At 42.3% G+C, this 26,497-nt stretch overlaps 3 protein-coding genes across 4 annotated transcripts in view; 1 reads left to right on the top strand and 2 right to left on the bottom strand.

The window, feature by feature from the left end:
* Positions 1 to 391: 391 nt before the first annotated feature.
* Positions 392 to 3,121, bottom strand: LOC136493392 (DNA-directed RNA polymerases II and IV subunit 5A-like). Of its 2 annotated transcripts, XM_066489473.1 has the most exons (4): positions 2,750 to 3,112; positions 2,490 to 2,669; positions 2,267 to 2,380; positions 416 to 923 (listed from the first exon to the last, which is right to left on the bottom strand). In XM_066489473.1, exons 1-4 carry the CDS (start codon positions 2,951 to 2,953, stop codon positions 798 to 800), a joined length of 624 nt encoding a protein of 207 aa, XP_066345570.1. In that variant the 5' UTR covers positions 2,954 to 3,112; the 3' UTR covers positions 416 to 797. The 2 variants fall into 2 exon arrangements, with proteins under 2 accessions (XP_066345571.1, XP_066345570.1); XM_066489474.1 differs by lacking the exon at positions 2,267 to 2,380 and having other exon boundaries at positions 392 to 923; positions 2,750 to 3,121.
* Positions 3,122 to 3,420: 299 nt separating this feature from the next.
* LOC136490849 (signal peptide peptidase-like 2) overlaps positions 3,421 to 26,497 on the top strand; it is a 36,493-nt gene continuing 13,416 nt past the window's right edge. The window contains exons 1-6 of the mRNA XM_066487034.1: positions 3,421 to 3,677; positions 4,734 to 4,892; positions 5,015 to 5,126; positions 5,238 to 5,357; positions 20,174 to 20,331; positions 26,224 to 26,400. Coding sequence (XP_066343131.1) covers positions 3,528 to 3,677; positions 4,734 to 4,892; positions 5,015 to 5,126; positions 5,238 to 5,357; positions 20,174 to 20,331; positions 26,224 to 26,400 — 876 coding nt within the window. The 5' untranslated portion in view covers positions 3,421 to 3,527. The remainder of the gene's footprint in view (positions 3,678 to 4,733; positions 4,893 to 5,014; positions 5,127 to 5,237; positions 5,358 to 20,173; positions 20,332 to 26,223; positions 26,401 to 26,497) is intronic.
* Positions 20,501 to 24,105, bottom strand: LOC136490848 (uncharacterized). Its single transcript, XM_066487033.1, has 4 exons — positions 23,907 to 24,105; positions 21,809 to 23,803; positions 21,583 to 21,701; positions 20,501 to 21,508 (listed from the first exon to the last, which is right to left on the bottom strand). Exons 1-4 carry the CDS (start codon positions 23,923 to 23,925, stop codon positions 20,990 to 20,992), a joined length of 2,652 nt encoding a protein of 883 aa, XP_066343130.1. The 5' UTR covers positions 23,926 to 24,105; the 3' UTR covers positions 20,501 to 20,989.

Raw genomic sequence — 26,497 nt, forward strand, 5'->3', positions numbered from 1 at the left:
TTTTACAAAAATTTTCCCCATCTAAACACTACATGAAAGGAAACGCCCACTGCCACACTGCTTAGATATTTTGCAAAAATTTTCGCCATCTAAACACTACCTGAAAGGAAACGCGCACTGCCACACTGCTTAGATATTCATCTCGCTACTTCAATAGTCAAACCTTTTTTTAAGTTTAACTTTAAATATAAAAAATAATATCAACATTGTATCTTCAAATAAATTTATTATAAAAGTATACTCTATGCTCATTCTAATGATAGTTATTATGTATAAAAAAATTTAGTACATTTTTATAAAAATTTGATCAAACTTTAAAAATTTAACTCATCGGAAAATTTTTTAAAAAATATATTTATTTTAGGACAGATGGAGCACTACTCAACCATTGACAGGAACAGACAGCTCAGGACTACGCATACATATTCCCTCGCGCCTGCATCTCAGAAACGAGAATCTTCGTCATCCGTCAGACTGAAAACCAGCTCCGGAGGGCATAAATTAATACAGAGCAGAATCCTGGTAACTGGAAGTTGTGCAGGTCAAAGCTTGTCCTCTAAAAAACGGCACAATGATTCACTAAAATGAGATGTAACAGAGCTATGGGAACAGCAACCTATTTCTACTGCCAAAATGGCACAACGCCAATCAGTTCTCAAGGGAGAGCATCAGTGCACTACGAAGGTACTTCGGATTCTCAGCAGCAACGAATGTTTCAAAGTACACAGCTAGATTGGCAACTAGGGAGGTATTTTCACTTGGTGCGGAAGCTCAAGCCATGAGAATGTAGCAAAAACTCAGACAACGTAGCGGTAGGTGATGTATCTTCCAGCAGTCTCACTGGCTCGGGTGATCTTCACGACCTGCCCACGCTTCATCCCATAGTATCTTGCTATCGGGTCTGTAATCTGAATCCGGGGGAGCTGCATCATAGATAGTTTCATATCATCAGAACACAAAGCATCAGCAGGAATAGTGATACGAGTAGGAATCTATGGCGCAAGGAATCTGTTTCTTTTTCTGATCACAGAGCAGAGCCTTGTTATTAGAAATGTAAAGCTCGATGAAAGTAAGACAGTGCAACTAGGTGAAAGGGGTGTCTGACACTAGCCAAACTCAACTGCGAACATCATGAAATTAGAAAACCAGTTGCCTAGAGAAAAGAAAAATCCCCAAGCAAATGAGATCACTTGCAGGGGCAGAACCAGGACTACAAGGTACTGGCTGTTAATTAAGGTACATCACTTTGGTTAAAAACTAAGCTACAGCATATGATTTTATTTGATAGAAGGGTCTGTAACGAAAACATTGGACCATGAGAGGGCAGAGGCAGGGCCATCGCTACTGCAAGTCACCCCTAGTTTCACCTGAAAGCATAACTTGTTTTCCAATTACACTAGTACTAATAACATCTGAAAGCATAATTTTCCAATTACAAATTTGCATAACTTGTTTAAACTAACTCTGAGTTTAAAAATATATTTCTGCCTCAATAGATTTTTTACTACCACAGTTAGTGCCTCCCATTCTCACCTATTTTAGCACTGTAGTGCTTCAGATAACATCTTGCATACATAGTTTATCACTCTACTTAAAGTCTGAAATTATACACAACTCTTGTTATAGAGTAGTTAACGGTCCTAATCTGCAATGAAATTAACTGCAGTAACAAAACCAATAAGGCTAGCTATGGTCTGACTTATTCTCTTCACAATTTGGGTAAACAAATAGGAAGCCAAACTGAAAAATGTGCATGCCATAAGTCTATTCTTATGTCACAAGGCTAACTAAACGTTCAAACTTATATAGCAGACCAGTGCTTTCAATCTCTACTCATACTTTACCATAACACATGACATGTTCTTTTTGCTGTTTAGATGATAACTACTACAGATTGTCAATTTGGCCTGAACACATTCACATTGCCAGTTCTCAATGAGGTAGGTAACTAAAAAATCAAATGGACATTTATGCGTTTCGTCAGTTCCCAATGAGGTAGCTAAAATCAAATGGACATTCAAGCTAACAGGCTACAGCATGCAAACAAGCTGAAAATGGCTTAATACTCAGCAACTTATTGCTTCAGGAAAATCATGGGAGGGCAATTACTTCCCAATATGCAGACCCAGGCATAGTTTTATGCAATCACTGTACATAAAACCTTAACCGAAAGAATTGAACACAAAACAAATTTTAGAATCATTATGCTCCAATAGACACAAACAGCCAGGCTACTCTGAGGAAAGAATAGGCAAAATTATTCGACCTGGGTTTCCTTCACGGTGTACCGCTCTAGAAGAGTCTTCTTGTCTGCTGGTGTCAGGACCACGTGCTCTGGCACTAGGACATGGTTCTTAATGTTGACAAGAAGCTCAGCTTCCTGGACAGCATCACAATAAGAGTCAGCCACAGTTTTCGCAAGGAGCAGCGCACATACTGACATAGAGATATACCAATGCAATGAGGTAAAGAGAAATTAGAGAGTGGACCTGGAAGACCTCGAGGTGGTATTTCTGGGAGACCTCCTGAACGGCGCTGCGTGCGAACGCGCTGAGCGCCTGCTGCACGACGAGTATGCCAGCGAAGACGTTCTCCTGCTTCATCTTCTCGACGTAGCTCCTGATCGTCTTCACCCCGGGCTTTGCCTCATTGGGGTAGAACACGTAGATCTGCAGGGGTAACGCACGGCTAGGGTTACGCCGAGGCGGCGGCGGCGGCGTATGGGGGAGCAGCGGAACAGGGGAGGGACCTGGTCGGAGGAGCCGTTCGACAACTTCACGGCGCTCATGGCGAGGTCTTCGCGGCGGACGGGGTTGCCGTAGCGATCGATGAACACGTTCCTTGGGAGATTGATTTCTTCCTCGTCGACCTTGTATCCGCGGTCGCGCAGCATCTCAAACACCGTGCGGCGGATGCGGAAGAGACGGCTCGTCTCCTCATCCGAGGACGCCATCCCCCTCTGCTTCCTCTCCTTTCAGCTAGTTCCCGGTGGAAATAGAAGGGGAGTTTAGGGCGATGGAGCGGCGCCGGCGCGGACGAAGGCGGGAGCTGCGCGCGGGCGACGGCAGGTAGGGTTTGCCCGTTTGGGGTTTATAGCGGAAGGAAGAAAGAGTACGCGGCGGCACCGAATGACGAGGAGTGGTCTGTCGCATGCGTTCTTGGCTGGGCCTGTGCGGTCCTTTGGGTTTGACGACCCGGTCTCCGGCCCCTGTGGTCGCTGAACGGACTGATTTGGCGTCCATAGTGTCTGAAAATGGGCCTCATCATCCGATGGGCCGATTACTGAGGGTGCCATGGCCTGCGACCCCATCGATGCAGACGAGCTGGCAACTGTCGATGTGCAAACTGCTGTCGGCAGCCCACCTCCTTCAAAACTTCATATGGAAGGGTCGCCTAAAAAAAAAAACTTCATATGGAAGGGATACCTTTGTACGACGACGACACTTCGCATCAGGCATCCGTTTGCCCACCGCAAAGGCGGACCCCATCCGTGGAGAAAGCGGCGCCACCCCCGTCGCCAACTCGCCATGGCGACCGACCACCGCGCGTCGCTCCTCCCCTTCGCCGCCGCCCTCCTTGTGCTGCTCCTCGCTGGCGGCGCCGCGGCGGACGACGCCTCCAGCGACGACGACGCGGGGACTTCGCGGACGCCCGGCTGCTCGAACAAGTTCCAGCTGGTAATGGCTTTGCCCCTGCCCCTTGCTTACTCGATTCGCGGCCCTTCCTCATTAATTAGGTCACTGCCGGTAGTAGTTGGTTTTGGAGTTCCCGGAGTCCTGTAGTTGGTAGGTAGAGGTGCGATGCTGAGATCTGGCTGATGATCGGGTCGTGTAGAGGGATTTGCGGATGTAATAAGGCCTGTCTGCAGGCATATGACTAATTTTTAGCCAGCTATTTTTTTAGCTCTAGCCCATCCAAACATGGGGCTAATAGGTGGGCTATTTTTTTTAAAAGAGTTTTACCTCTGCTTTTAAGAAAGCATAGTAACCGATACAAGAATGGGGATACAAGTTTAGCCAGTAACAAAAGAACAAAGTGCTGAGCCTAGTACAGAATCTAAATTTCGAAGATGTCTGTAGACTCCAACAAGCTAGGCTTAAAATTCTTCATCCAGCTCATGATATCATCCTTCACATGCAAAACCCGCTGCCTCCTTTAGTAAGACGCCCCACTTCTGCTGTAAGGATAGCGCAACATATATCACATCAGTCAGAGCTTTTGGAAACCTTTGCTCAATAGCCATCTTGTTCCTAGTAGTCCAAATTGCCCAAGCAAAACCTGCAAATAGAAACATGATCAATCTAATGGGCAAGGGCCCCTTGCCCTACAGCCAAGTCTCAGATAAATGCTTCAACGATTTTGGACAGAATTTCCAGTGAAAGACTTCCCTCAAAACCCCCCAGATCCAGTGAAATGGATCATGTTAGGTGGTTGTTGCTTGGGCAAAAAACTAGTTTTTTTTTGAAATATTCATATATATTTAAGTAAAATTGGAACATCTTTTCAGTTTTCTAAACTTGTTTTGTCCTTTCGTATTCAATAACAAGAAACTCAGTACATGCCATATTTCTTATACTTTTTACTTCACTTTTAAAACAATCAAAAGTCCACACCGCTTTGAAATGTACCACTTGGTCTGTTATTCTATTTTTGTCGAAAATAGCCCTGATCCTGTTTCCCCTCAAATACCCAAAATACCCTTTTCTCTTTCTTATGTTCCAGCTTTTCTCCAGGTTAAGGTGAAGAATTGGGTGAATGGGACTGAAGGTACAACTGTTGTTGGCCTAAGTGCAAAATTTGGAGCTCCCTTGCCAAGAGATATTCATGAAGCAAAAAAATCATTTGCTGTCCTCGCAAATCCAATTGACTGTTGCTCCAACTTGACATCAAAGGTTTCACTTTAACACCATCAGTAGTAGGCTTTTTATTTCCCATGGTCGTGCTATCAGCATAATCCTAATAAAGAAAGCATGTATTCCATAAGTTTGTTCTAAGTTAATCCTTGTCACTGTAGTTAACAAGTTCAGTTGCTATAGCAACACGTGGGGAATGTGCTTTCACGGAAAAAGCAAATACTGCTCAGGCTGGTGGTGCGACCGGTTTACTAGTTATCAATGATAATGAAGGTATAACAAGAATGTGTCATGTATTTTCATTTTTCTGTCCAAATAGTTTGATATTCCAAATATACATGCAAGTTTTTTTTTTGCAAAAAGTAATCTGTATCATGTTTCTAGAGCTTTACAAGATGGTTTGCGGTGAGAATGACACTTCCATTAACGTGACAATACCTGTTGTCATGATACCACAGTCAGCAGGAAAGAAGTTGAAGAACTTCTTGCATCATGGAGCAAGTGGCAAGTTATTCTTAAATTGTCATTCCTTTTGTTGTAAAGTATAGCATGATTTTTTTTTCCTTCTATGTCGCTCTAGTGGCGGTGTTCAGTACTACCTCCATCCCAAAAAGGATGCAATTCTAGGTCTGGTCAATGTCAAATTATCTTAAGTTTGACTAAGTTTATAGAAAATATTAACATGTATGAATCCAATTAGGTATACTATAAAAATATGTTTAATGACGAATCTAATGATATTTAGTATGATAGATATTAGTATATTTTTATATAATAATTTTGGTCAAACTTCAAATCATTTGGTTTAACACTACTCTAGAATTGCATCCTTTTTGGGGCGGAGGGAGCAATTTCGTATCTAAACAATTGCTATGTGCTTTTTGTAATCATTCCATAGGTAATTGTCTTTTGCATAAGATATATATTGCCAACTGACAGAACAAAAAATAATGTTTCTTGAACTCATTGTGTGCCAGGCAAACCTGAGATATGATTTAGTAATCATGTTATAAGGTAGTACTTGTGATGAGACATCAACTTAAATTAGATAATGCTAACATGTACAGTATTGCAAGAAATTTGTATTTTATCTTTTTAAGTAAGATAGTTGTCTGTAGTTTGATGCTATTAATATCAGGTTTGACTCTTGTGTCCTGTTCATCTGTGATCATCCACTGATCTTTTAAAAAGGTAAATTTCTATAGAGCATAAGAGAAATATGCACTACGTGGGTAGCTCCTAGCGCCTAGTTGTTGATAAGGTGGGGACTTGTGCTAGGTGTCTTGGTGACCAATCATTAAAAGGGCAAAAAATATTCACAGATGAGCCCAGACTCCTTATTGGGACTACACGCTGATTATAACCAACCAGTGTTATCAAGTCATCCAATTAATCATGATTAGTCCTCCTAATCGCTACCTTGGACTCGACTAAGTGCTACGACCCGATTTTTTTTTTCTCGAACACGCAGGAGAGCTGCGTATCATTATATATTAAGAAGAAAAGGGGGTGTAAAACCCCATAACCCAAAGACAACAACACCACACACACCACACCACACTCAAGAAACCACTGCTCGCCTATTACATAAAAAAAGACTTGACCTCGACCGAGAAAGAGAGTCCTAGTTTGCACTTGGAACTAGAGCGAGGAGATGAGAAATTCCTCTAGCCCCAGCCAGACTACATAGAAGTATCTCCTCTCTAATGAGCAACAAAACACCATTCAGGTTGGGGGTAATCCCATCAAACACGTAGCGATTGTGATGATTCCAGATTGACCAAGCCACCAAAATTATGATAGAATTGAGACCTTTTTTAATCTGACCATCCACTCTAGAAACTGAACTTTCCCACCAGTCATTAAAGGAGGTGTCGTCAGGCTGAGGGGATTGGGGCTGCAAACCAAAACTCTGCAGGATGATGAACCACACTTCCTGAGTGAAAACACAAGATACTAGCAAGTGGTCGATTGTCTCCTCAGCTTGGTCACAGAGTGGACAGCATTCAGGGTGAGGCAGCCCCCTCTTGGCGAGGCGATCAGCTGTCCAACATTTGTTATGGGCAACCAACCACATGAAGAATTTACACTTGCCAGGTGCCCAATTCTTTCCCATGGTCTGAACTGAATTGCACCAATGAACAGCCCCTCATATGCAGATTTTGCAGAGTATTTTCCTGAAGACGAAAGTTGCCAAGTATGTGAGTCCTCGACCTCTGGCTGCAGTACAAAATCTGAAAGAAGGTCCCATAGGAAGAGGTATTCAGTCAACACAGCCACTGTAAATGCTCCCCGCCGTATATCAGAAATCCATCTCATTTCAGTAAGGGCTTCAAACACAGTCCTTTTCTTTGCTCTGTTGGACACTGTCCTGAATAGGTGAGGCACTAGTAGAGCCAAACTTTGACCATGCAACCATTTATCGGTCCAGAAAAACGTGTTCTTCCCATTCCCAACTGAAAGGATCTAGGATGTCGCCTAGAGGGGGGGGGGGGGTGAATAGGCGTTTATGAAAAATCAACACCTTTAAAAGCGGAAACGATTAGTAATAGGAGTTTTCAAAATGGAAACTCCAAATCAAAGTAATACAACCCCTCACAAGTTAGCCACAAAGTATATAAAAGATACTAGATAAACCTAGGGAGCCAAACAACGGCAACCAAAGAGTTGAATCAAAATGCACTAGTCAGTTAATGTCGGAAGTCCCGACAGTTTGGGTCAGAACTTCCGACGTGTCAGAAGTCCCGACGTTTGGGTCAGAACTTCCGACGTGTCAGAAGTCCTGACAGTTTGGGTCAGAACTTCCAACGCAAACTGTCAGCACTTCCGACCCCTACGGGAAATGAACTACAAGTGCTAAAATGAACTTTGTGATGCCGATAACTTACAAACCCACTTCCTAGTGGTAAGGTAAGGTGTTGGGTCACTCTCTTGACGTTGATAAGCCACCACTCCGTAGATCGAGGCCCAAACCCTAAGAAATAGCTAGAGAGAGGAAGATAACCAAATACATGTAAATTCGAGCAAATCACAACAACAACAAGCACGCGGGAGACAAGAATTTATCCCGAGGTTCGGCAGCCCCACAAAGGAGCTCCTACGTCCTCGTTGTTGAGGTGACCACTTAGGTCGGAGTCTCTTCCACCTCCTTGCCTCACTCAAGGATACCACAAAGGTCACTTGAGTTTCTTCACTAGAAATCAAGGGTAATACAAACTTCCCAAGGCTCTTCCACAAGATGGAAGCTCTTGGGCAACGCCTAGCCGGCTAGGGGAAAATCCCCAAGAGTAACAAATGCAAATCAAACCGGCTTGACGAAGAAATCAAGTGCTCAAGCTTGCTCAAAGTGTTTTTCTCACTCAATCCACTCCCTAATCACTCAAACCCTTTAGGAATTGAAGTTGGGAGCAAAGGAGTGAAGAGAGGGGAGCCTAGAATGCTTGGGGGCTGTTTTGGCCGAGTGTTCGTTGCAATGAAATGAGTGGGCAACGGTTAGAATGGAGAAGACGGGTATATATACTCCAAGGCAAAATCTAACCGTTCAGATCTACGTCGGGAGTTCCGATGCAGATCTCGGGACTTCCGACGTATGAAGAAAACACTGTTCATGCGAGGTCAAAAGTCCACTCGAGACAGCCAACGTCGGAACTTCCGACGAACGTCGGGACTTCCGACGGTCGGAACTTTCGACGAACGTCGGGACTTCCGACGTGCACAGCCAGCAGGTCAGTAGAACCATCGATGCCGGGACTCCCGGCTTGGGTCGGGACTTCCGACTGTCGGGAGTTCCGACTCACGTCGGGACTTCCGACGTCCACAGTCACCGCACAGGCAGTGACTGGGAGTCAGCACTTCCGGCAAGAGTCATGACTTCCGACTGTCGGGAGTTCCGGCTTACGTCGGGACTTTCGACATCGACAGTCACAGAAAATTATTCTTTGTGCTCGTGAAGTGCTAGAGTGTCTCTCTTTTGATTTAATTATTATGCTTGAGCACTCTATCTTCCTCAGACCACCTAAACTTGCATCCCTCTTAATAGTACGGCATACCTATTAACTCAAGATCAAAAGAAAAACGAAATTAAACCTTTTGAGTTGATCTTCTTTAAATTGATGCCGTGTCTTTCAATCTTCATCAAGTGAGGGTGCCAACATGTCAATATTGATCTTTTCACTTGAGCATAGCCATCTTGAGCATGTGACTTGATTCCATTCATCAAATATGAATAACTCCAAATGCATCAAGTCACTTTAATCAACTTGTCCAATATAGATTTGATCCTTCACATTAATATGACCATCTTAGCTTGATTAGTACCTCAACTAAATGGAAGTACTTTCTTCTTCACCCTAGCTAGGTTCTTCGGCCGCCAAGCCGTCGCTTGCCCTTCACCCTTGCTTAGTACCTCGAAGCCTTTCCTTGATATCTTCACCATCTCAAGCCATTAAGTCACATCTTGTGTTGAATCATTCATTCATATGTATTATTATCTTTTTCATTTCAATTTAGCAAGCTTCAAATATGAGACCATTCCATATGCAATCCCTCATGTCTCATTAACTAATACTCACGAGCTTGCTTTCACATAGTATATGGAAATCCCACAATAAACAAGCATTTGCATGAATTCCATTTGCATTGTTGTCTTGTGCTTGAACTAGATTGTTTATACAACAACACTTCATTTTGGCTTTCATTAAGTACCTGTGAGATAACCTATTACCTGTCCACACTTAGCAAACGGGTTAGTTCTTTAATCACGTTGTCATTCAATCATCCAAAACCCACTAAAGGGCTAGATGCACTTTCAATCTCCCCCTTTTTGGTGATTGATGACAACTTGATTAAAGCTTACAAAATGATATAAACATTTAAACTTTTGGGTTCAATGATTTATGAGAGGCTCCCCCTTAATATGTGCTTATGATTAGAATTCGCAAAATGACCTCAAATGTCAATTGCACATACTAAAACATATAGGAGACTCCCCCTAAATCATTGCATTCGTGGGGTGCATGTGTGTGTGACAAAGTTAAACCGTGATGCATATGACAAGATATATCACACAAGAATAAATATAAAGGCATCACATCAAATATTTTCATTCTAGCATGCATAGTCCTTATGAAAATAAATATAACACATGTAATTCACACATAGCACTCATTACACATTTTCTCAAGTCCAGAAACCACCGATATATAAAAAAGATCATGTCTCAAGAGATACATAGATAAAGCATAAGTGAGTCTCATCTCTCACATGATACAATCTATCTCAAATCCAAGATACATCAATGAAGCTCAAAAACAAGAACCGATAGCCTGCAGTACATATCTTCAGGTACAAAGATAAGCAAATGAAACTATCCTGAAGCTTTAATCAGTCTCTCTCCCCCTTTGTCATCTATCACCACAAAGGTCCAACAATGACATACTAAGGACAAAGGGGCTACAAGCTGTCACACAAAGCACAAAGGGTGCTTAAGGTTCAAACTTTGTACTAATCTCTCCCTTTGTATTAAACTCTCCCCCTTTGTCATCTTAAAGAGGTTGTACTTGTCACTTGTTTGCAATTCAAAATAGTGGTAGTCTATGAATAAAAAAAAAATTCATTTATAATGCATGATCCTATAAGCATGTACTATATGCACTAACCGCATACTAGTAAGGGATGAAAAATGATCATGCACAATACAATGATACCTTTGCTATATTGGAGAGGAAGATAGTCATATAGATTTCAATTCATTTCTCCAATAGCACCATGAAGTCCAATTATAAGCTTGGTGAAGACCAATAGATACCAATTCTTTGAATTCCTATTCTTCACCCATATGAATTGAGAATCACTAATGATCAAGTGCACTCTTCTTGTTGTGGTTGGCTTGCTTCTTCTTTGATCATTGCTTGCTTGAGAGAACTAAAAGATGCACCACTTGTAATACCACTTAAAATTTCATGACTTGTTCTCTTTTGGGTGTTGCTTGCTTTCTAGACCAATCTCTTGATTTTCTTCAACCAAGTACCTCAAATGTCCCTTTAGATTACCACTTTGATTTTAGCCATCCAAGCCTAGGATAAAGTGACCTCTCTCCAAAGAACCATCATTGATACTCACTTGAAATAACTTAAAAGAAAATCACTTGATCCACTTGAAAGATTTTGTTTGATTGATCCATATTGTTGGACTTAATTTGATGAATAACTTTGAATCTTTCTTTAAGTCCTTTTCTTTCTACTTGTTTAAGTCCTTTTCTTTCTATCAAAAGATCTCCAATTATCACTAGAACTTAAACTCCATCTTCATCTTCATCTTGGTCTTGATCTCTAGCTTGAGTACCAAATGTGTACCAGATACACTCTTCAAACAAATTGTCTTGTACTCATCATTTGTCATGCTTCTATCTCAAACCAAAACCAAAACATAGGTACCTCAATCACTTATAGATATGATTCTAATTTGAGGACCTTTGAATCTAAGTGACTTTTGATCAATCCAATAATTGTCACTTTCCTGGCAGATTCTGTACTCTTCAAAGAATAAATCATATCTCCCAAAGTACATATCCAAAAACCACAAAATTTGGTGAAGATGTGACACACTAAGCCTTCTAGTAGCTGTAAAAATTTTAGCTTCTTTTGACTTCTATATTGCTACCAGATTTCATATCTTTCCACACTGCTACATGCTGAAAACTGCTGCACTATAGCTGACAAGATCTACTCCAAATCCGAAGTATCACTTATCCAAATCTCATGAAATTTGCACAGCAACTAATACCATAAGTGTAGAGCATGCAGACCAAGTTTCAAGCCAATACAAATAGATTTCATGTCAATGATCACTGCTAGCTCAGATTTTCAATATTGGACAGATTTCAATAATTGAGCTATTTTTCTCCAAATTGAACCAAACTTGAAATCAACTTGTTTGAATACTCTCACAAGACATATGTCCATTCAAACCACTTACTAGAAGAAATCTTATGAACATATCCAATCAAACCAACTTCAAACTTGATTACTTAAGCATTTAATCCATTCAAACATCTCATAGCAAGCAACATATGCATATATATATCCAATTCAATTAACTCATATGCACCCAAATAAACTATCAACAAGAGATATACCTTGATAGCTTATGATCATCTTTGCAAGCTGCAACTCCACTTATTTGCAGGCCTTCAAATACATCAATAAATTCCCACAACTTGAATATGACACTTGTATGTTGATAGCATATGGACTTCAATCAATTTTGACTTGGCATTGGGATAGAATTGCACTAGGTTTTAATACTTGACTCAACATAAGATGAACAATAATAATTTCATTGAATCAAGTCTCCAATGCCATGGTACCTACAAACGATCATCCACTTTTCGATGGTACCCCAAACTAGTTTGGGTCCTCTCATGTTAGATGCAACATATTTAGGCATAGCCTTAATATGAATAGCGGAATTTTTGCAATACTAACCAATAAGGTACAATAACAAACCTTCCTAGGCATAATATTTGCATCAATTGAAATAGGCTTAGGATTCTCACTTAGGGGACATGAATTAGCCAAGAATTGATTTTCTCTTTTACGAATATTTGGCAAATTTATGATTTTCAAAAACTTGAGAGAGAATTTAGACGGACATAGGGATTTTTATGGACTTGAGAGAACCATGTCACATGTGACTAGGCAAATAATCAACCAAGGGTAGCAATAATCACAATATGACATGACTAGGTCACAAAGACCCAAAACCACATGATTTTCAAAAAACCACACCACCTACACATGCTAGTTAGGGATTTTGAAAAAACATCTATCCTATATCACATAAATGCACACACTAACATATAAAGGGCCTTAGATGCACTTACAATGCATGTATGTAAATACATACCTTTGCCTTGAGCCCACAATATCACCACTGAGATAATACATGGCATGACAACATCATGTTGACCTCACTTGTCAAATAATCATACCATATATGAAATCAATTTTCATCCAAAGGACTACAAATAATACTAGATAGATTTGTTAGTCCACAATATCACCACTGAGATAATACATGGCATGACAACATCATGTTGACCTCACTTGTCAAATAATCATACCATATATGAAATCAATTTTCATCCAAAGGACTACAAATAATACTAGATAGATTTGTTAGTCCACAATGGTGCAAAATAGAAACTAAGCTCCCCCTAAATAAGTACCACAAGTAATTTGAATGACTTTCAACAAGCACTTTATTCTTTTAAGAATTTGGGAGTCAATTTTCTATTTTGATCAACACAAAGTAATTTGCCATATTTAAATTTCATTGAGACATACTCACAACCCACTTAGGTTTGATAGATCACAAGCTTCTGAGCAAATTAAGGATATATGAAATCGTATGGATCAAACCTCAATTACATCCCAATTAGTGCTCTGGTTCCTGCCATACCAGACACGTCCGGTAGACATACCGGACACGTCCGGCATGTGAAGAACATAAACACTTTTCCTTTCTGCCCTGGCCATACCGGACATGTCTGGTAGGCATAGGACAGAAACAATTGAAGCGCTGCTTGTGATTCTTCGTTTTAGCTCTAGTACTTCTTGTATGCCTGCATCTGAACAAATGCATTGCTCTACTAGAGAGCCATTAAAAGCATCACATGGCAAATATGATAATGATTAAATAAAACTAATTAGTCACTTCCAATTATTTCACAAATATGCTTATTTGTGAGCCATTGAGCACTAAACACAAAGTGGCTATCCTATAAGGTCTTTAGATACTTGTTACCAATGGTAGAGATGAAGTAAACGATATGGTCATTGATTTATCTTCGGGTCAACCATATATGAGATTATGATAAGAATTGATTGATAGATTGAGTGAATATTTTCAATTTACTTGCTCAACCACCCCGAAGCTTTCATCTCACCACCAAGTACCTACATTATCAACCTAAGCACATTTTGGTACCCAACTCTTGTTGGGTCCTTTTGGGTTAGTCAACAAGTGCTTAGGCACCCAAATGGCCTTAGTACTAGTTTGTGGTGAACACATCACCTTGCTAGTGCTAACTCCTTTTGTGGTCTTCCTAAGCATATTATTATAAACAAATGTGTTCGGCTTAGGGATGTTACCATTTGGGCAATCATAGCTTAGATGCCCCTTTCTTTTACAAGCATAGCATATGCGACCTTTGTTTGCTTTATGCTTGTTTTGCTTGTATGGACATCTATCAACCTTGTGGCCCATCTCATTGCATCCATAGCATCTTCTTGTTGCAACTTGGGCTACCTTTCTTGACTCTTGATATATTGGGCATTTCTTGGTAGGATGCCCCAATTTCTTGCTCATGAGACAAGCGCTTTGTCCATCACTCTTCACTTGCTTGGCCTCCTTGATTGAAGCCTTTTGAGTGGCGGCTTCAACCTTGTCGGCCCAATTCTTATGTGGACACGTAGCCCACTCATGTCCATACAATCCACAACCATAGCACATACTTTTTCCATGTTTCTTGCTCTTAGTTGTGTTGGCCTTGCTTGAAATGTGATTCCTTTGTTGGGTTTTGAAGGAAGCAAGGTTTGAACCCTTCTCAAGCTTCTTCACCATGTTATCACGGTTATCTTGAGAAGGTTGTGCTTTCTCCTTACCCTTCAATCGAATCACATCTTTCTTTAATCTTTTCACCTCTTCTTTGAGCTCTATGTTTTCTATAAATTTTTGCTCAATCGAAGATTGGCTTGCTTGAGAAGCACACTCATTAGCACAAGAAATATTCAATTGAGATTGTGTACAAGTGAGTGTGTGAGTAGGAGGTTGAGATGATTTTACCGTTGTAATCACAACCTCATGAGCCACCTCAAGCATGATGCTTGATTCTACTAATTCTTCATGAGAGCACTTGAGATGAACATAGTTTGCTTATAGCACATTATATTTGCTTGAGAGTTCATCTAATTTTGCCTTGAGCTCAAAGTTTTCCTTCTCTAGTTGTGAAACACTAGAAGAGGAGTTAGTAACTAAAGCATGCTCAATTGATAATTTTTCATACCTCTCATTTATGCCCTTTAGCTCTTGCAATTTGGAGATGAGAAACTTTTCTTGATTTTGAAGAGATTGCTCTTGTTTCTCATTCTCTTCCTCTAGCTCATCATTCTTCTCAACTAGCTTCATGAGAATGAGCTTGTCTTTGTTGCTTAGATGATCAAGAGTGTAGCTATCTTCAATTTCAATATCACTCTCTTCTTGATCATCTACTCGTGCTATCTCCTTGGCTTGATCTTTCTTGCTAGCCTTCTTCTTGCTTTTCTTGGCCATGAGACACAAGTGATGAGTATCATGAGATACTGAGGTTGACTCATCACTTGGCCGCCACCGGGCTTGAGCCTCATCATCACAGACTGTCTGCTGTCCGACTGCCTCGGCCATACCGAACGTGTCTGGTAGGGATACCGGACACGTCCGGCATGCGCTTGCAGACATCGCAGTCACCTCGGCTTGCACCTCTTGCTCCGGCTCGGCGCTCTTGAGATCTTGTGAGGCTTCTTCGCTGCATGAAGACATAATGGACATATTTTCCATTGACTCGACCTCAAGTGCATCATCGCATTTGGATTTTCCATATAACTCAATGAGTTTGGTCCAAATGAGATGAGCACTCTCCGGAGGTGGTTGTCCATTGAATATTGCCTCATCTTGAACCTTTGCACTCAATGTACTCAAAATGATATTAATAGCTTGAGCATTGAGTTGCACGCATATTTCTTCCTCTTTTGATAAATTCTTATAGTTGCTCCAATCAACTATAGGAAGAGGTATGCTTGCAGACACAATATGCTCAACAAGAGGACTAATCTTTCTAAAAGCATTGAGTACATGAATTGACCAAGGTAGAAAGTTTGAACCATTATTTTGGAGAAGCATCGGCTCCAACTCGATAGGCGTCGACATCCTGTTCTCACGGCGGTGAAGCTTTAGGTGAGAACCTCGCTTTGATACCAATTGAAAGGATCTAGGATGTCGCCTAGAGGGGGGTGAATAGGCGTTTATGAAAAATCAACACCTTTAAAAGCGGAAACGATTAGTAATAGGAGTTTCCAAAATGGAAACTCCAAATCAAAGTAATACAACCCCTCACAAGTTAGCCACAAAGTATATAAAAGATACTAGATAAACCTAGGGAGCCAAACAACGGCAACCAAAGAGTTGAATCAAAATGCACTAGTCAGTTAATGTCGGAAGTCCCGACAGTTTGGGTCAGAACTTCCGACGTGTCAGAAGTCCCGACGTTTGGGTCAGAACTTCCGACGTGTCAGAAGTCCTGACAGTTTGGGTCAGAACTTCCAACGCAAACTGTCAGCACTTCCGACCCCTACGGGAAATGAACTACAAGTGCTAAAATGAACTTTGTGATGCCGATAACTTACAAACCCACTTCCTAGTGGTAAGGTAAGGTGTTGGGTCACTCTCTTGACGTTGATAAGCCACCACTCCGTAGATCGAGGCCCAAACCCTAAGAAATAGCTAGAGAGAGGAAGATAACCAAATACATGTAAATTCGAGCAAATCACAACAACAACAAGCACGCGGGAGACAAGAATTTATCCCGAGGTTCGGCAGCCCCACAAAGGAGCTCCTACGTCCTCGTTGTTGAGGTGACCACTTAGGTCGGAGTCTCTTCCACCTCCTTGCCTCACTCAAGGATACCACAAAGGTCACTTGAGTTTCTTCACTAGAAATCAAGGGTAATACAAACTTCCCAAGGCTCTTCCACAAGATGGAAGCTCTTGGGCAACGCCTAGCCGGCTAGGGGAAAATCCCCAAGAGTAACAAATGCAAATCAAACCGGCTTGACGAAGAAATCAAGTGCTCAAGCTTGCTCAAAGTGTTTTTCTCACTCAATCCACTCCCTAATCACTCAAACCCTTTAGGAATTGAAGTTGGGAGCAAAGGAGTGAAGAGAGGGGAGCCTAGAATGCTTGGGGGCTGTTTTGGCCGAGTGTTCGTTGCAATGAAATGAGTGGGCAACGGTTAGAATGGAGAAGACGGGTATATATACTCCAAGGCAAAATCTAACCGTTCAGATCTACGTCGGGAGTTCCGACGCAGATCTCGGGACTTCCGACGTATGAAGAAAACACTGTTCATGCGAGGTCAAAAGTCCACTCGAGACAGCCAACGTCGGAACTTCCGACGGTCGGAACTTTCGACGAACGTCGGGACTTCCGACGTGCACAGCCAGCAAGTCAGTAGAACCATCGATGCCGGGACTCCCGGCTTGGGTCGGGACTTCCGACTGTCGGGAGTTCCGACTCACGTCGGGACTTCCGACGTCCACAGTCACCGCACAGGCAGTGACTGGGAGTCAGCACTTCCGGCAAGAGTCATGACTTCCGACTGTCGGGAGTTCCGGCTTACGTCGGGACTTCCGACACCGACAGTCACAGAAAATTATTCTTTGTGCTCGTGAAGTGCTAGAGTGTCTCTCTTTTGATTTAATTATTATGCTTGAGCACTCTATCTTCCTCAGACCACCTAAACTTGCATCCCTCTTAATAGTACGGCATACCTATTAACTCAAGATCAAAAGAAAAACGAAATTAAACCTTTTGAGTTGATCTTCTTTAAATTGATGCCGTGTCTTTCAATCTTCATCAAGTGAGGGTGCCAACATGTCAATATTGATCTTTTCACTTGAGCATAGCCATCTTGAGCATGTGACTTGATTCCATTCATCAAATATGAATAACTCCAAATGCATCAAGTCACTTTAATCAACTTGTCCAATATAGATTTGATCCTTCACATTAATATGACCATCTTAGCTTGATTAGTACCTCAACTAAATGGAAGTACTTTCTTCTTCACCCTAGCTAGGTTCTTCGGCCGCCAAGCCGTCGCTTGCCCTTCACCCTTGCTTAGTACCTCGAAGCCTTTCCTTGATATCTTCACCATCTCAAGCCATTAAGTCACATCTTGTGTTGAATCATTCATTCATATGTATTATTATCTTTTTCATTTCAATTTAGCAAGTTTCAAATATGAGACCATTCCATATGCAATCCCTCATGTCTCATTAACTAATACTCACGAGCTTGCTTTCACATAGTATATGGAAATCCCACAATAAACAAGCATTTGCATGAATTCCATTTGCATTGTTGTCTTGTGCTTGAACTAGATTGTTTATACAACAACACTTCATTTTGGCTTTCATTAAGTACCTGTGAGATAACCTATTACCTGTCCACACTTAGCAAACGGGTTAGTTCTTTAATCACGTTGTCATTCAATCATCCAAAACCCACTAAAGGGCTAGATGCACTTTCACCAACTTCTGAGATGATGGCCATAGAGAAGAAAGCCTTGACTGAAGGGTGAACTTGGATGGGGAAGGCTGCCCATGGACGATCTGGTTCTGTTTTTTTAAGCCAAAGGCAACGCATCCGTAATGCCCATCCCAAATTCTGAAGATGTGAGATACCAAGCCCTCCAAGTTCAGTTGGCCGAGTAACTTTAGGCCAAGCCACCAAACAATGACCACCGTTAGCTTCTTTTCTTCCTCTCCAAAGAAATCCCCTTCGAACTTTATCAATAGCTTTAAGAGCCCAAGGTGGGAGGTCTATGGCCATCGCCAAATAAACTAGCATGGATGTGAGCACAAACTGAACAAGAATTCTTCGCCCAGCCTTTGTGAACAGATCAGCTTTCCATCCAGGGAGCTGATCCGCTATTCTATCAATAATCGGCTGAATTTGAGATCTTGTCAGCTTACGCAAGGAAAGGGGAACTCCGAGATATTTGCATGGGAAATCCAAGGACTGGCAGGGAAGACATTCTTGTATTACCTCATTGTCAGATTCTGTACACTGAATGGGAAAAACATTACTCTTCTGTATATTTGTTTTCAGACCAGAAGCCTCATCAAAGAGATCAAGTAGGTCCAGTGTAACACCAATGTCGCTGGCAGAGGGGCGTAGAAAAATAACCACATCATCAGCATACAAGGAGATTCGATGTTGCAAAGCTCGGCTGGCGAGGGATTGTAGCAGACCCTCATCAGATGCTTTTTTCACCATGTAGCATAGAATATCCATAACCAGTATGAAGAGCATCGGGGACAGTGGATCACCTTGCCGAAGCCCGCGTCGATGCAAAATCTCGAATAATTTTCTGGTCGTCCGATTAGTCGGACAACTATGTGGTGAACGACCAAAAACATAAAGGGGCTGGGCTGGGCAGCTGATGAGCTGCATCTGGAATGGCTTGGGCCACTTGGTCTTATTTGTTTCAGCCCAATTTGGAATCCTAGTTGGAGCCACCACCTGAACCCTCGGTCCCTCACCCTAAGCAGCTCAGGGCCTGTTTGGTAGAGCTCTTCTTGCTCTAGATTCTATGGGGAAGCTGATTCTCTGAGGGAAGTGATTCTTTGACTGAAAATGTTTCTCTATTGTTCTCTCTAGAAATGTTTCTCTGTTGAAATAGTCACCTGGCAAGAATAGGTGAAACTTTGGCTATTGATCCAGATTCTCCTTGAAATGAACTATAATCACTGCGAAACACCCATTTGGGTGATTCTCATTCCTAGTTCAAAACAAAGAAACATTTCTTGGTGTTTCACGGAGAATCGCTACATTAGAGAATCCAAAACGTTTCTGTCATCCAAATGCACCCTTAACAATGTTGTCCCTAGTGTGTCCTTGGTAGTGTAGACTGTAGAGGGTGCAGAGGGACCTAAGGTAGGGGCACCTGGCGTAGAACTGGGGCTCATGGGCTCCAGACTCTAGGGTTGGTGTTCTTGCGCCTCAGTTGTTTCCTTTGTTCAATTGTGTCTTAGTCTAGGTTGTGTTGTGTCGTGTGTGTGGCATTGTACATTTAGTACTCTCTCTTAATGATTTGACATGCACCTGTTATGTATCTTTTGAGAAAAAAAACTGATATATTTTTAAAATGGGACTGATCTAAGATGGAGCCAGATTTTAGTGGTGCCCTAGAAGATGAACCATGTTTTTCTGCTGTCTTCTGGTAAAACTGGAAATTACTTTTATCATTCCTCTTTTTTAATGAATAGTTGGTCACTACTTTTTATTGTATTCGCTCATCCTGCACAATTGAGTTTGCCCAATAATATTTGTTTATGGGTATGAAGCTCTCAAGTGATTTCTGTTACTTCCAAAATTGACACAGCTGTTTGTGGCAGGTGGTCCTGTAGAAATAGTGACTAGCCTAAGTTATATGTTCCTTTTGACTTAACTATCCTACACCAGAGTATGCATGATAATGAGAAATGTTTTCTATCGTTGCAGTGGAAGTACAGCTATATTCACCAAATCGACCAACTGTGGACCTTTCAGCATGCTTCTTATGGATAATGGCTGTAGGCACCATAGTCTGTGCTTCACTCTGGACTGAATTTGTTACATGCGAGCAGGTTGATGAGCGTTATAATCAGCTGACCAGAAAGGTTTGGACTTGTGCCTACCCAAAGTGAATGGACTTTGATGTTTGTATTTTTATATGCACTCAAACGCATTCATTCCCATTCAATGTTTTCAGGTCGTCTAGTCGAACCTAGTCGCTATAGGACCGACCAGGCGACTAATCGTGATTAGTCGTCGACCAGGCCAATTAGTCGAGCCTAGTCGACCCTGGTCGTCCATATAATCGTCCTATGCATCAGGACATATACATACTATATATATACCTATATGTACTATATAGTGTACACAATATAGCAAGCATCAAGACTACATTAGTGTTTAGCAAGTGACTTACTTGTGGGAGTTGTTTTCTTGCCTTTTCTTCACTGTCCAACTGTCCCAAACTCCATTCCTTTGCTGACTTGTTGCTGGAAGCCTGCAATACCAAAGAACACCATAATTAGCAACACTAATGTAGTCTTGATCTTGAGTTATTGACACATATCAATAGCAGCACTGCTGCAGTAGCAAATATCTAGCATTTAGCAGACCATGGCAGCCACACGGGCAGCATATTACATAACCAAATTAGTTTAGTACAGATAAGCAAATTAGTTTAGTACAGATAAGCAAAAGTGTTCAACACAAAGTTGCAAACATCAACACACAATAGTCCAACAAAAGTAGGCAACTAGTAGCCATCTAATAAAGCAAATCATCATTGAAATGGAAGCCTCCATGTCCATCTGCAGTTGCTGTTGGTGGTGGTGCAGATTCTTCATCCTCATCCATAGGTGTTGCTGAATCAGATTCTACTTGCTGATCTTGTTCTTCATCATCTATTTCATCAAGATCTTGAGCCACTGTGTTCCTTGGACGCTTCCTAGCATAAGTATGCCTCACAGGGGCAGGAATAGCAGTACGAGCAGCAGCAGCCCTAGGCAAGTTACGGCCCTCTAGACCCTGAGTTGCACCAATAGCATCATCCACATTAGCCCAAGTAATAGCATTGGCAGCACCTTCATGAACTGGTTCACAATTGTCATTGACCCATTCATTTTCCCAATGAAATTCATCAAGCAAGAGTGGATTTGATCGCTTTCCTTTGGAACCCAGCTCTCTAATGTTTTTAAATCTGTTTTCCATCTTGCGGTTGTAGCTGACATATACCAACTTATTTAACCTTTTGTGCTCTAACCGGTTTCTCTTTTTTGTATGGATCTACACAAAAGATTGCAGAATTAGATACCATACTCAATTACTTAGCACAACAATAGCTGTAGCATAGCACTTACAGTAGAAAATTCACTCCAATTACGCTCGCATCCAGATGCAGAACAACAAAGGCTAACAATCCTTTTTGCTAAACATTGAAGTTCATATGTCAGGCCACCATATGCACCCCACCAAAGAACTGCAAATTCCATTCCAAAGTATAGAAATCCATTATTAGTTCATTGCTGATATCTTTCAGAAAAGGTAAGGAAATAATTATACAAAATTTCAGATTGGAGAACTTACTAGGATTTTTTCTATCTCTGTCTCTTATTGCTCCTGGCTTTGAGAAGGATTGGCCTTCAGACCTCTCATAGTCATCTGCTTGCTTGCTTATCTTGTTTTGGTCCTCATCATCACTCACCATCTTCCACATAACTTGATTAAACATAATTCTCAGCTTTGTGGCTTGTCTCCTATCTTTTTCCCTTATGGCAAAGTACTTGCTTGGATTCAAGTATAGGGCTGCTCCATACAACTGCTGCTCCATTTGGTTTTCCCATCTCTTGTCAAAATATTCTAGTACCTCTTTGAGTAAATTTGGTTTGTCTTTCAAAGAATCCTTGATTGCAGCCTTTGCATGATCCATGGCTGCCATAATCTCAGGAGCCGCAGGTGTCTCATCTCCATCTGCAATCCTAAGAGCAACAAGAAGTGGCTGTGTAGCTCTTATGCATAATTCCACTTTATTCCAAAATGGCATTGAAAGGATAATGTTCTCAACTTGCCGGCCTTCTGTAGTGCTAGAGAAATTGGTAGCTTGCCATTCCTCACTAACCACTAAATTCCTCAATCCAGTCTTGTTCTTATGCATGCTTGCTAATGTGAGAAATGAAGTGGCAAAGCGAGTTATAGCTGGCCTCACAAGATCTCCTCCAATCTTATCTCGCATGAGATCTAGAATCCTCCCATGCTTGTACATGAACCTACACACCTTCTTTGCCATGTTGATGCAAGTGTTGAATTCCTTGATCTTCCCAATGTCCTCTAATAACAAATCCAAGCAATGGGCAGCACATGGTGTCCAAAATAGATGTGGGATCCTCTCCATTAAAAGCCTCCCTGCAGCCTTGAAGTTGGCTCCATTGTCAGTGACAATCTGTACCACATGTTCCTTCCCAACCTTATCTATTTGCTTCTCCAACAAATCAGCCAACAATGGTCCATTTGCTATCTCACTTGAAGCATCAACAGACCCTAGAAAGAAAGTCCCTGCTGGACTGTTAGCAAGGAAATTGATGAGATGGCGATGGCTTGTGTCAGTCCACCCATCGGACATTATGGTGCAGCCATATTCCTTCCAAGCCTCCTCATGCTTCTTCCTCAACTCTGATGTCCTGTTCACAGCCTTTTCAAGCAGTGGTACCCTTATATCATGATATGATGGTGAGCGGTACCCAGGGCCGTATTGTCCAATTGACTCAATCAAAACTTCCCAGCTTCTAGAATTAATGACTTTCAATGGAATGCGATTCTCATAGAAGAAATCTGCAACATGATCATCAACAACTACTTTGGCCTCCTTACTTTTCTTTGTGCAATGCTCAAGTGTAGGTTGACTATGCTTGGATTTGTGCCTCTCTTCAACTACTTCTTCCGGTGACTTGCAAAGCATTGAGCTCACTGATCTGGACATTTTTTGAGTGGCTGGTTTTGGTGCAGCAGTGACAGTGAAAGAAGAGATGGCAGCCTGAGCAATCCTCTTCTTTTGCTTGACTTTTGTTCCAGAGCTTGGTTCTGGTACAGCTGCTGGTTCTTCTGCAGCAGTAGCATCATCTTGTTGCTCTTCATCTTCACCTAATGTAGGATTCAAAGCTAGAATAGTTCTTGAGTTCTTTTTCAGGTAATCAGCCATCTCCTTCTTAACTACTTCTGGAGCACTAGGACATCCAACTGCATCTCCATACCCCCCGGCAAGGTGCTGCTTGAATCTTTTTATTCCAGAGGGGACAATCTTTTTGCAAAATATGCACTGCACAAAATCCTTCTTCGAAGCATCTGGCCACCACCCATACTTCCATCCTGGATCTTGTGATTTTGCCTTCCTCTTGGTGTCAACAGCTTGGGCAGCAAGCTCTGGAGGTAGCTTTGCAATAGCCCTCTCAACTAGTGTTGCAACATCTGGACTAGCTGAGGAAGCCGTGGCAGCTGCACCTGACCCAGATGATGAATGTAGAACACCTCCGTCAAGGTCAGGCATCGGCATTATCACTTCCACGTTTGCACGTCGTTGCTCCACAGCTGTACAAGCACAAGGCTGATAGTTAGCAGCATTACTAGCAGAGCCAGAGAGGATGCAGCCATGTAGGTCAGGAGAGCAGATGGGGAGGGAAAATGGACATACAGTCGTCAGAGCAGCTCATCACCAACGAGCAGAGGGCCGGCACCTTCAGGCCTTCAAATCAGAGGAATGCAGCTCTAACTCTGAGCCCCTGACCCCTGAGAGAACATGAAGCATCCAAATCAGAGGAGCAGAGATGAGAGGGCAGAGGAGCAGGGGATGAGGGAAGGACCTGAACGGCAGGGAGGCAGCTGCGGCGGGAATAGATCACCACCTGCTGGAGCAGAGGGCGGCGGGAGGAGATGGCAGGCGGCGGGAGCAGACACCTGAGCAGAGGGCTGAGCAACCAGGCACCTGCAGGAACAGAGGGCGGGCGGGCGCAGAGCCGCAGATGGCCAGCCACCGCAGAGCAGAGGGCGAGCGGACTGGCGCAGATGGCCGCCGGCGGGAGCAGGATGCAGAGGGCTGGGCGTCTGGCCACCGCGGGAGCAGAGGGCGGGCGGGACCGCCGGAGCAGAGGGCCGCCGGCAGGAGCAGGCTGCAGGGGCGCCGGCCACCGGCGGAGCAGAGGGCGGGCGCGACTCGCGAGTCGCGAGCACAGGGCCGGCGGCGGCTGTTAATTTCCCGTGAAATTTTTGTCGCTACCAGCCAAAACCCCTTATCCCTCCCACGCTCGCGCGCGCCCGTGACCCGCGCGCCCGTGACCCCGCGCGCGCGCGCTCACGCAGCTGCGTTTTCGCGCTCTGGCGCGCTCGCCCAGTGGCCCGCGCGCGGCAGCCAAAAAAAACAGCCAAACTAGTCGTCCCACCCCTAATCGGACGACTAATCGCGATTAGGCGACGATTAGTCGGACGACCAGGCCCCTAATCGAGCTAATCGGGTCGAGGTCCCTAATCGAGCACCCAGGACCGATTAGGACGATTAATCGCGATTAATCGCGATTAATCGGACGACTTGAAATCATTGTTCCCATTGCTTCAGGCCATTGAACATCTATAAGTTAATATCAAAGGGACATTAGTACGATCTTAGGTGAAGGAGCTTGAATTCAGTATTTTGCATGAGTGGGTTGTATGCAAGGTACATAATGTTATACCTACCACTAGGTATGGTATGGACAAATCCATGCTTGTCCATGTCCATGTCCAAATCCATGTCATCATGATCCATTCGTACCCTCCCCAATATTGCCCATTCCCATTGGGTAATAATCAATCTTATACATATTCATTGCTTTGAGTTGAACTACTGGCTTCTATTACTATTTTATACATATACGTACATGTGAGCTCCACGTCAAAGCTGACCCTTGGAATGAAAACCTCGCGTTCACACCTTAAAATTTTAGTGAAATTGATTGAATACTGTAACTTTGTGCAGATTTACAAGACTAGATCTATATGTGGGACCCATGTACCCTAAAATTAAAAACCTCATGTTCACACTTAAAAATGATCAAAACTGATTGTTTTTATTTTTGAGATGCCTCGGTATGATAGCAGGCTACTTTGTATAGACTCGTGCGACTATATTCAAATGTGGGCCCAACGTCAAAAGCTTGACCCTAAAATAAAAAAACCCGCTCACACCTTAAAATTTTCATGAAATTGACTCAAATTTGTTGGAGATGACTTGTTATAATGGGTGGCTACTTCATGCAGATGTGTGGCTAGATATATATGTGGACCCCACATCAAAAGCTTTTGTACACACATTAAAATTTGAGTGAGATTAAATAAAATTTGTTGCAGATGATTCAATATAGCAGTCTGGTTCTTTGTACAGATTAATGCAGCAATGGGTCCCACATTAGAAACCCAAAAGTGAAACGAACTGTGTATTATTTGATCCACCCATTTCTACTAATAGATTATTACTTGAGCTGAAGACTTACCCATGGATAATTCACACCCCATGGCCCATACCTTATCTTTTCTATTGGATTAAAAAAATTTACCCATACCCTACCCAAATGAGATGGGTAAGGGTTTGAATATGGATAATGGGTACCCAGCAACATGTATAATTGATGTGCTGCTAGTCAAATGGATCATGTAGGAATGGGCTAAATAAGACATACAAACCAGAAGCCATGCAACATGGTTTACTCTTGTGCTTTCATCTGAACAAGTTGCCCTGAGCAATGACATTGTGACTCCAGACGACGTTGTTATGAATTTTGGATTTCGATGTGAACCAATTGTATTCTTGTCATCATCACTTGGTACTTTTTCGTAAACCCCTGTATTTTTGCAGGCGAACAGACAAAAACTGAAAAACATATCTTGTTCTCAACCATGTATTTTGTGCTTACAAATGCTCCTTGTGTAACCACTGCATATGCCCTCTCATGACAAATTTATCCCTTCATATTAAACAGGATGGACCTGATACGGGAACAAACTACAGAGAAGATAAAGAGATCTTCGAGATCAGCGCCAAGGGTGCTATCGTTTTTATTATAGTAGCTTCAGTTTTCCTCCTCCTTTTGTTCTACTTCATGTCATCTTGGTTCGTTTGGGTGCTAATTGTACTATTCTGCATTGGTGGTATTGAGGTATTCCCTCCTTTCAGGCACATAAATTCCTATCTTTGACTCTTTGTACTAGTGCATGTTGATATGTATTTTTCCCTTTTGTTGGGGAGTTCAGCTC

The sequence above is a fragment of the Miscanthus floridulus genome, chromosome 11 (genome assembly GCF_019320115.1).
Source record: "Miscanthus floridulus cultivar M001 chromosome 11, ASM1932011v1, whole genome shotgun sequence".
NCBI classification, from domain to species: domain Eukaryota; kingdom Viridiplantae; phylum Streptophyta; class Magnoliopsida; order Poales; family Poaceae; genus Miscanthus; species Miscanthus floridulus.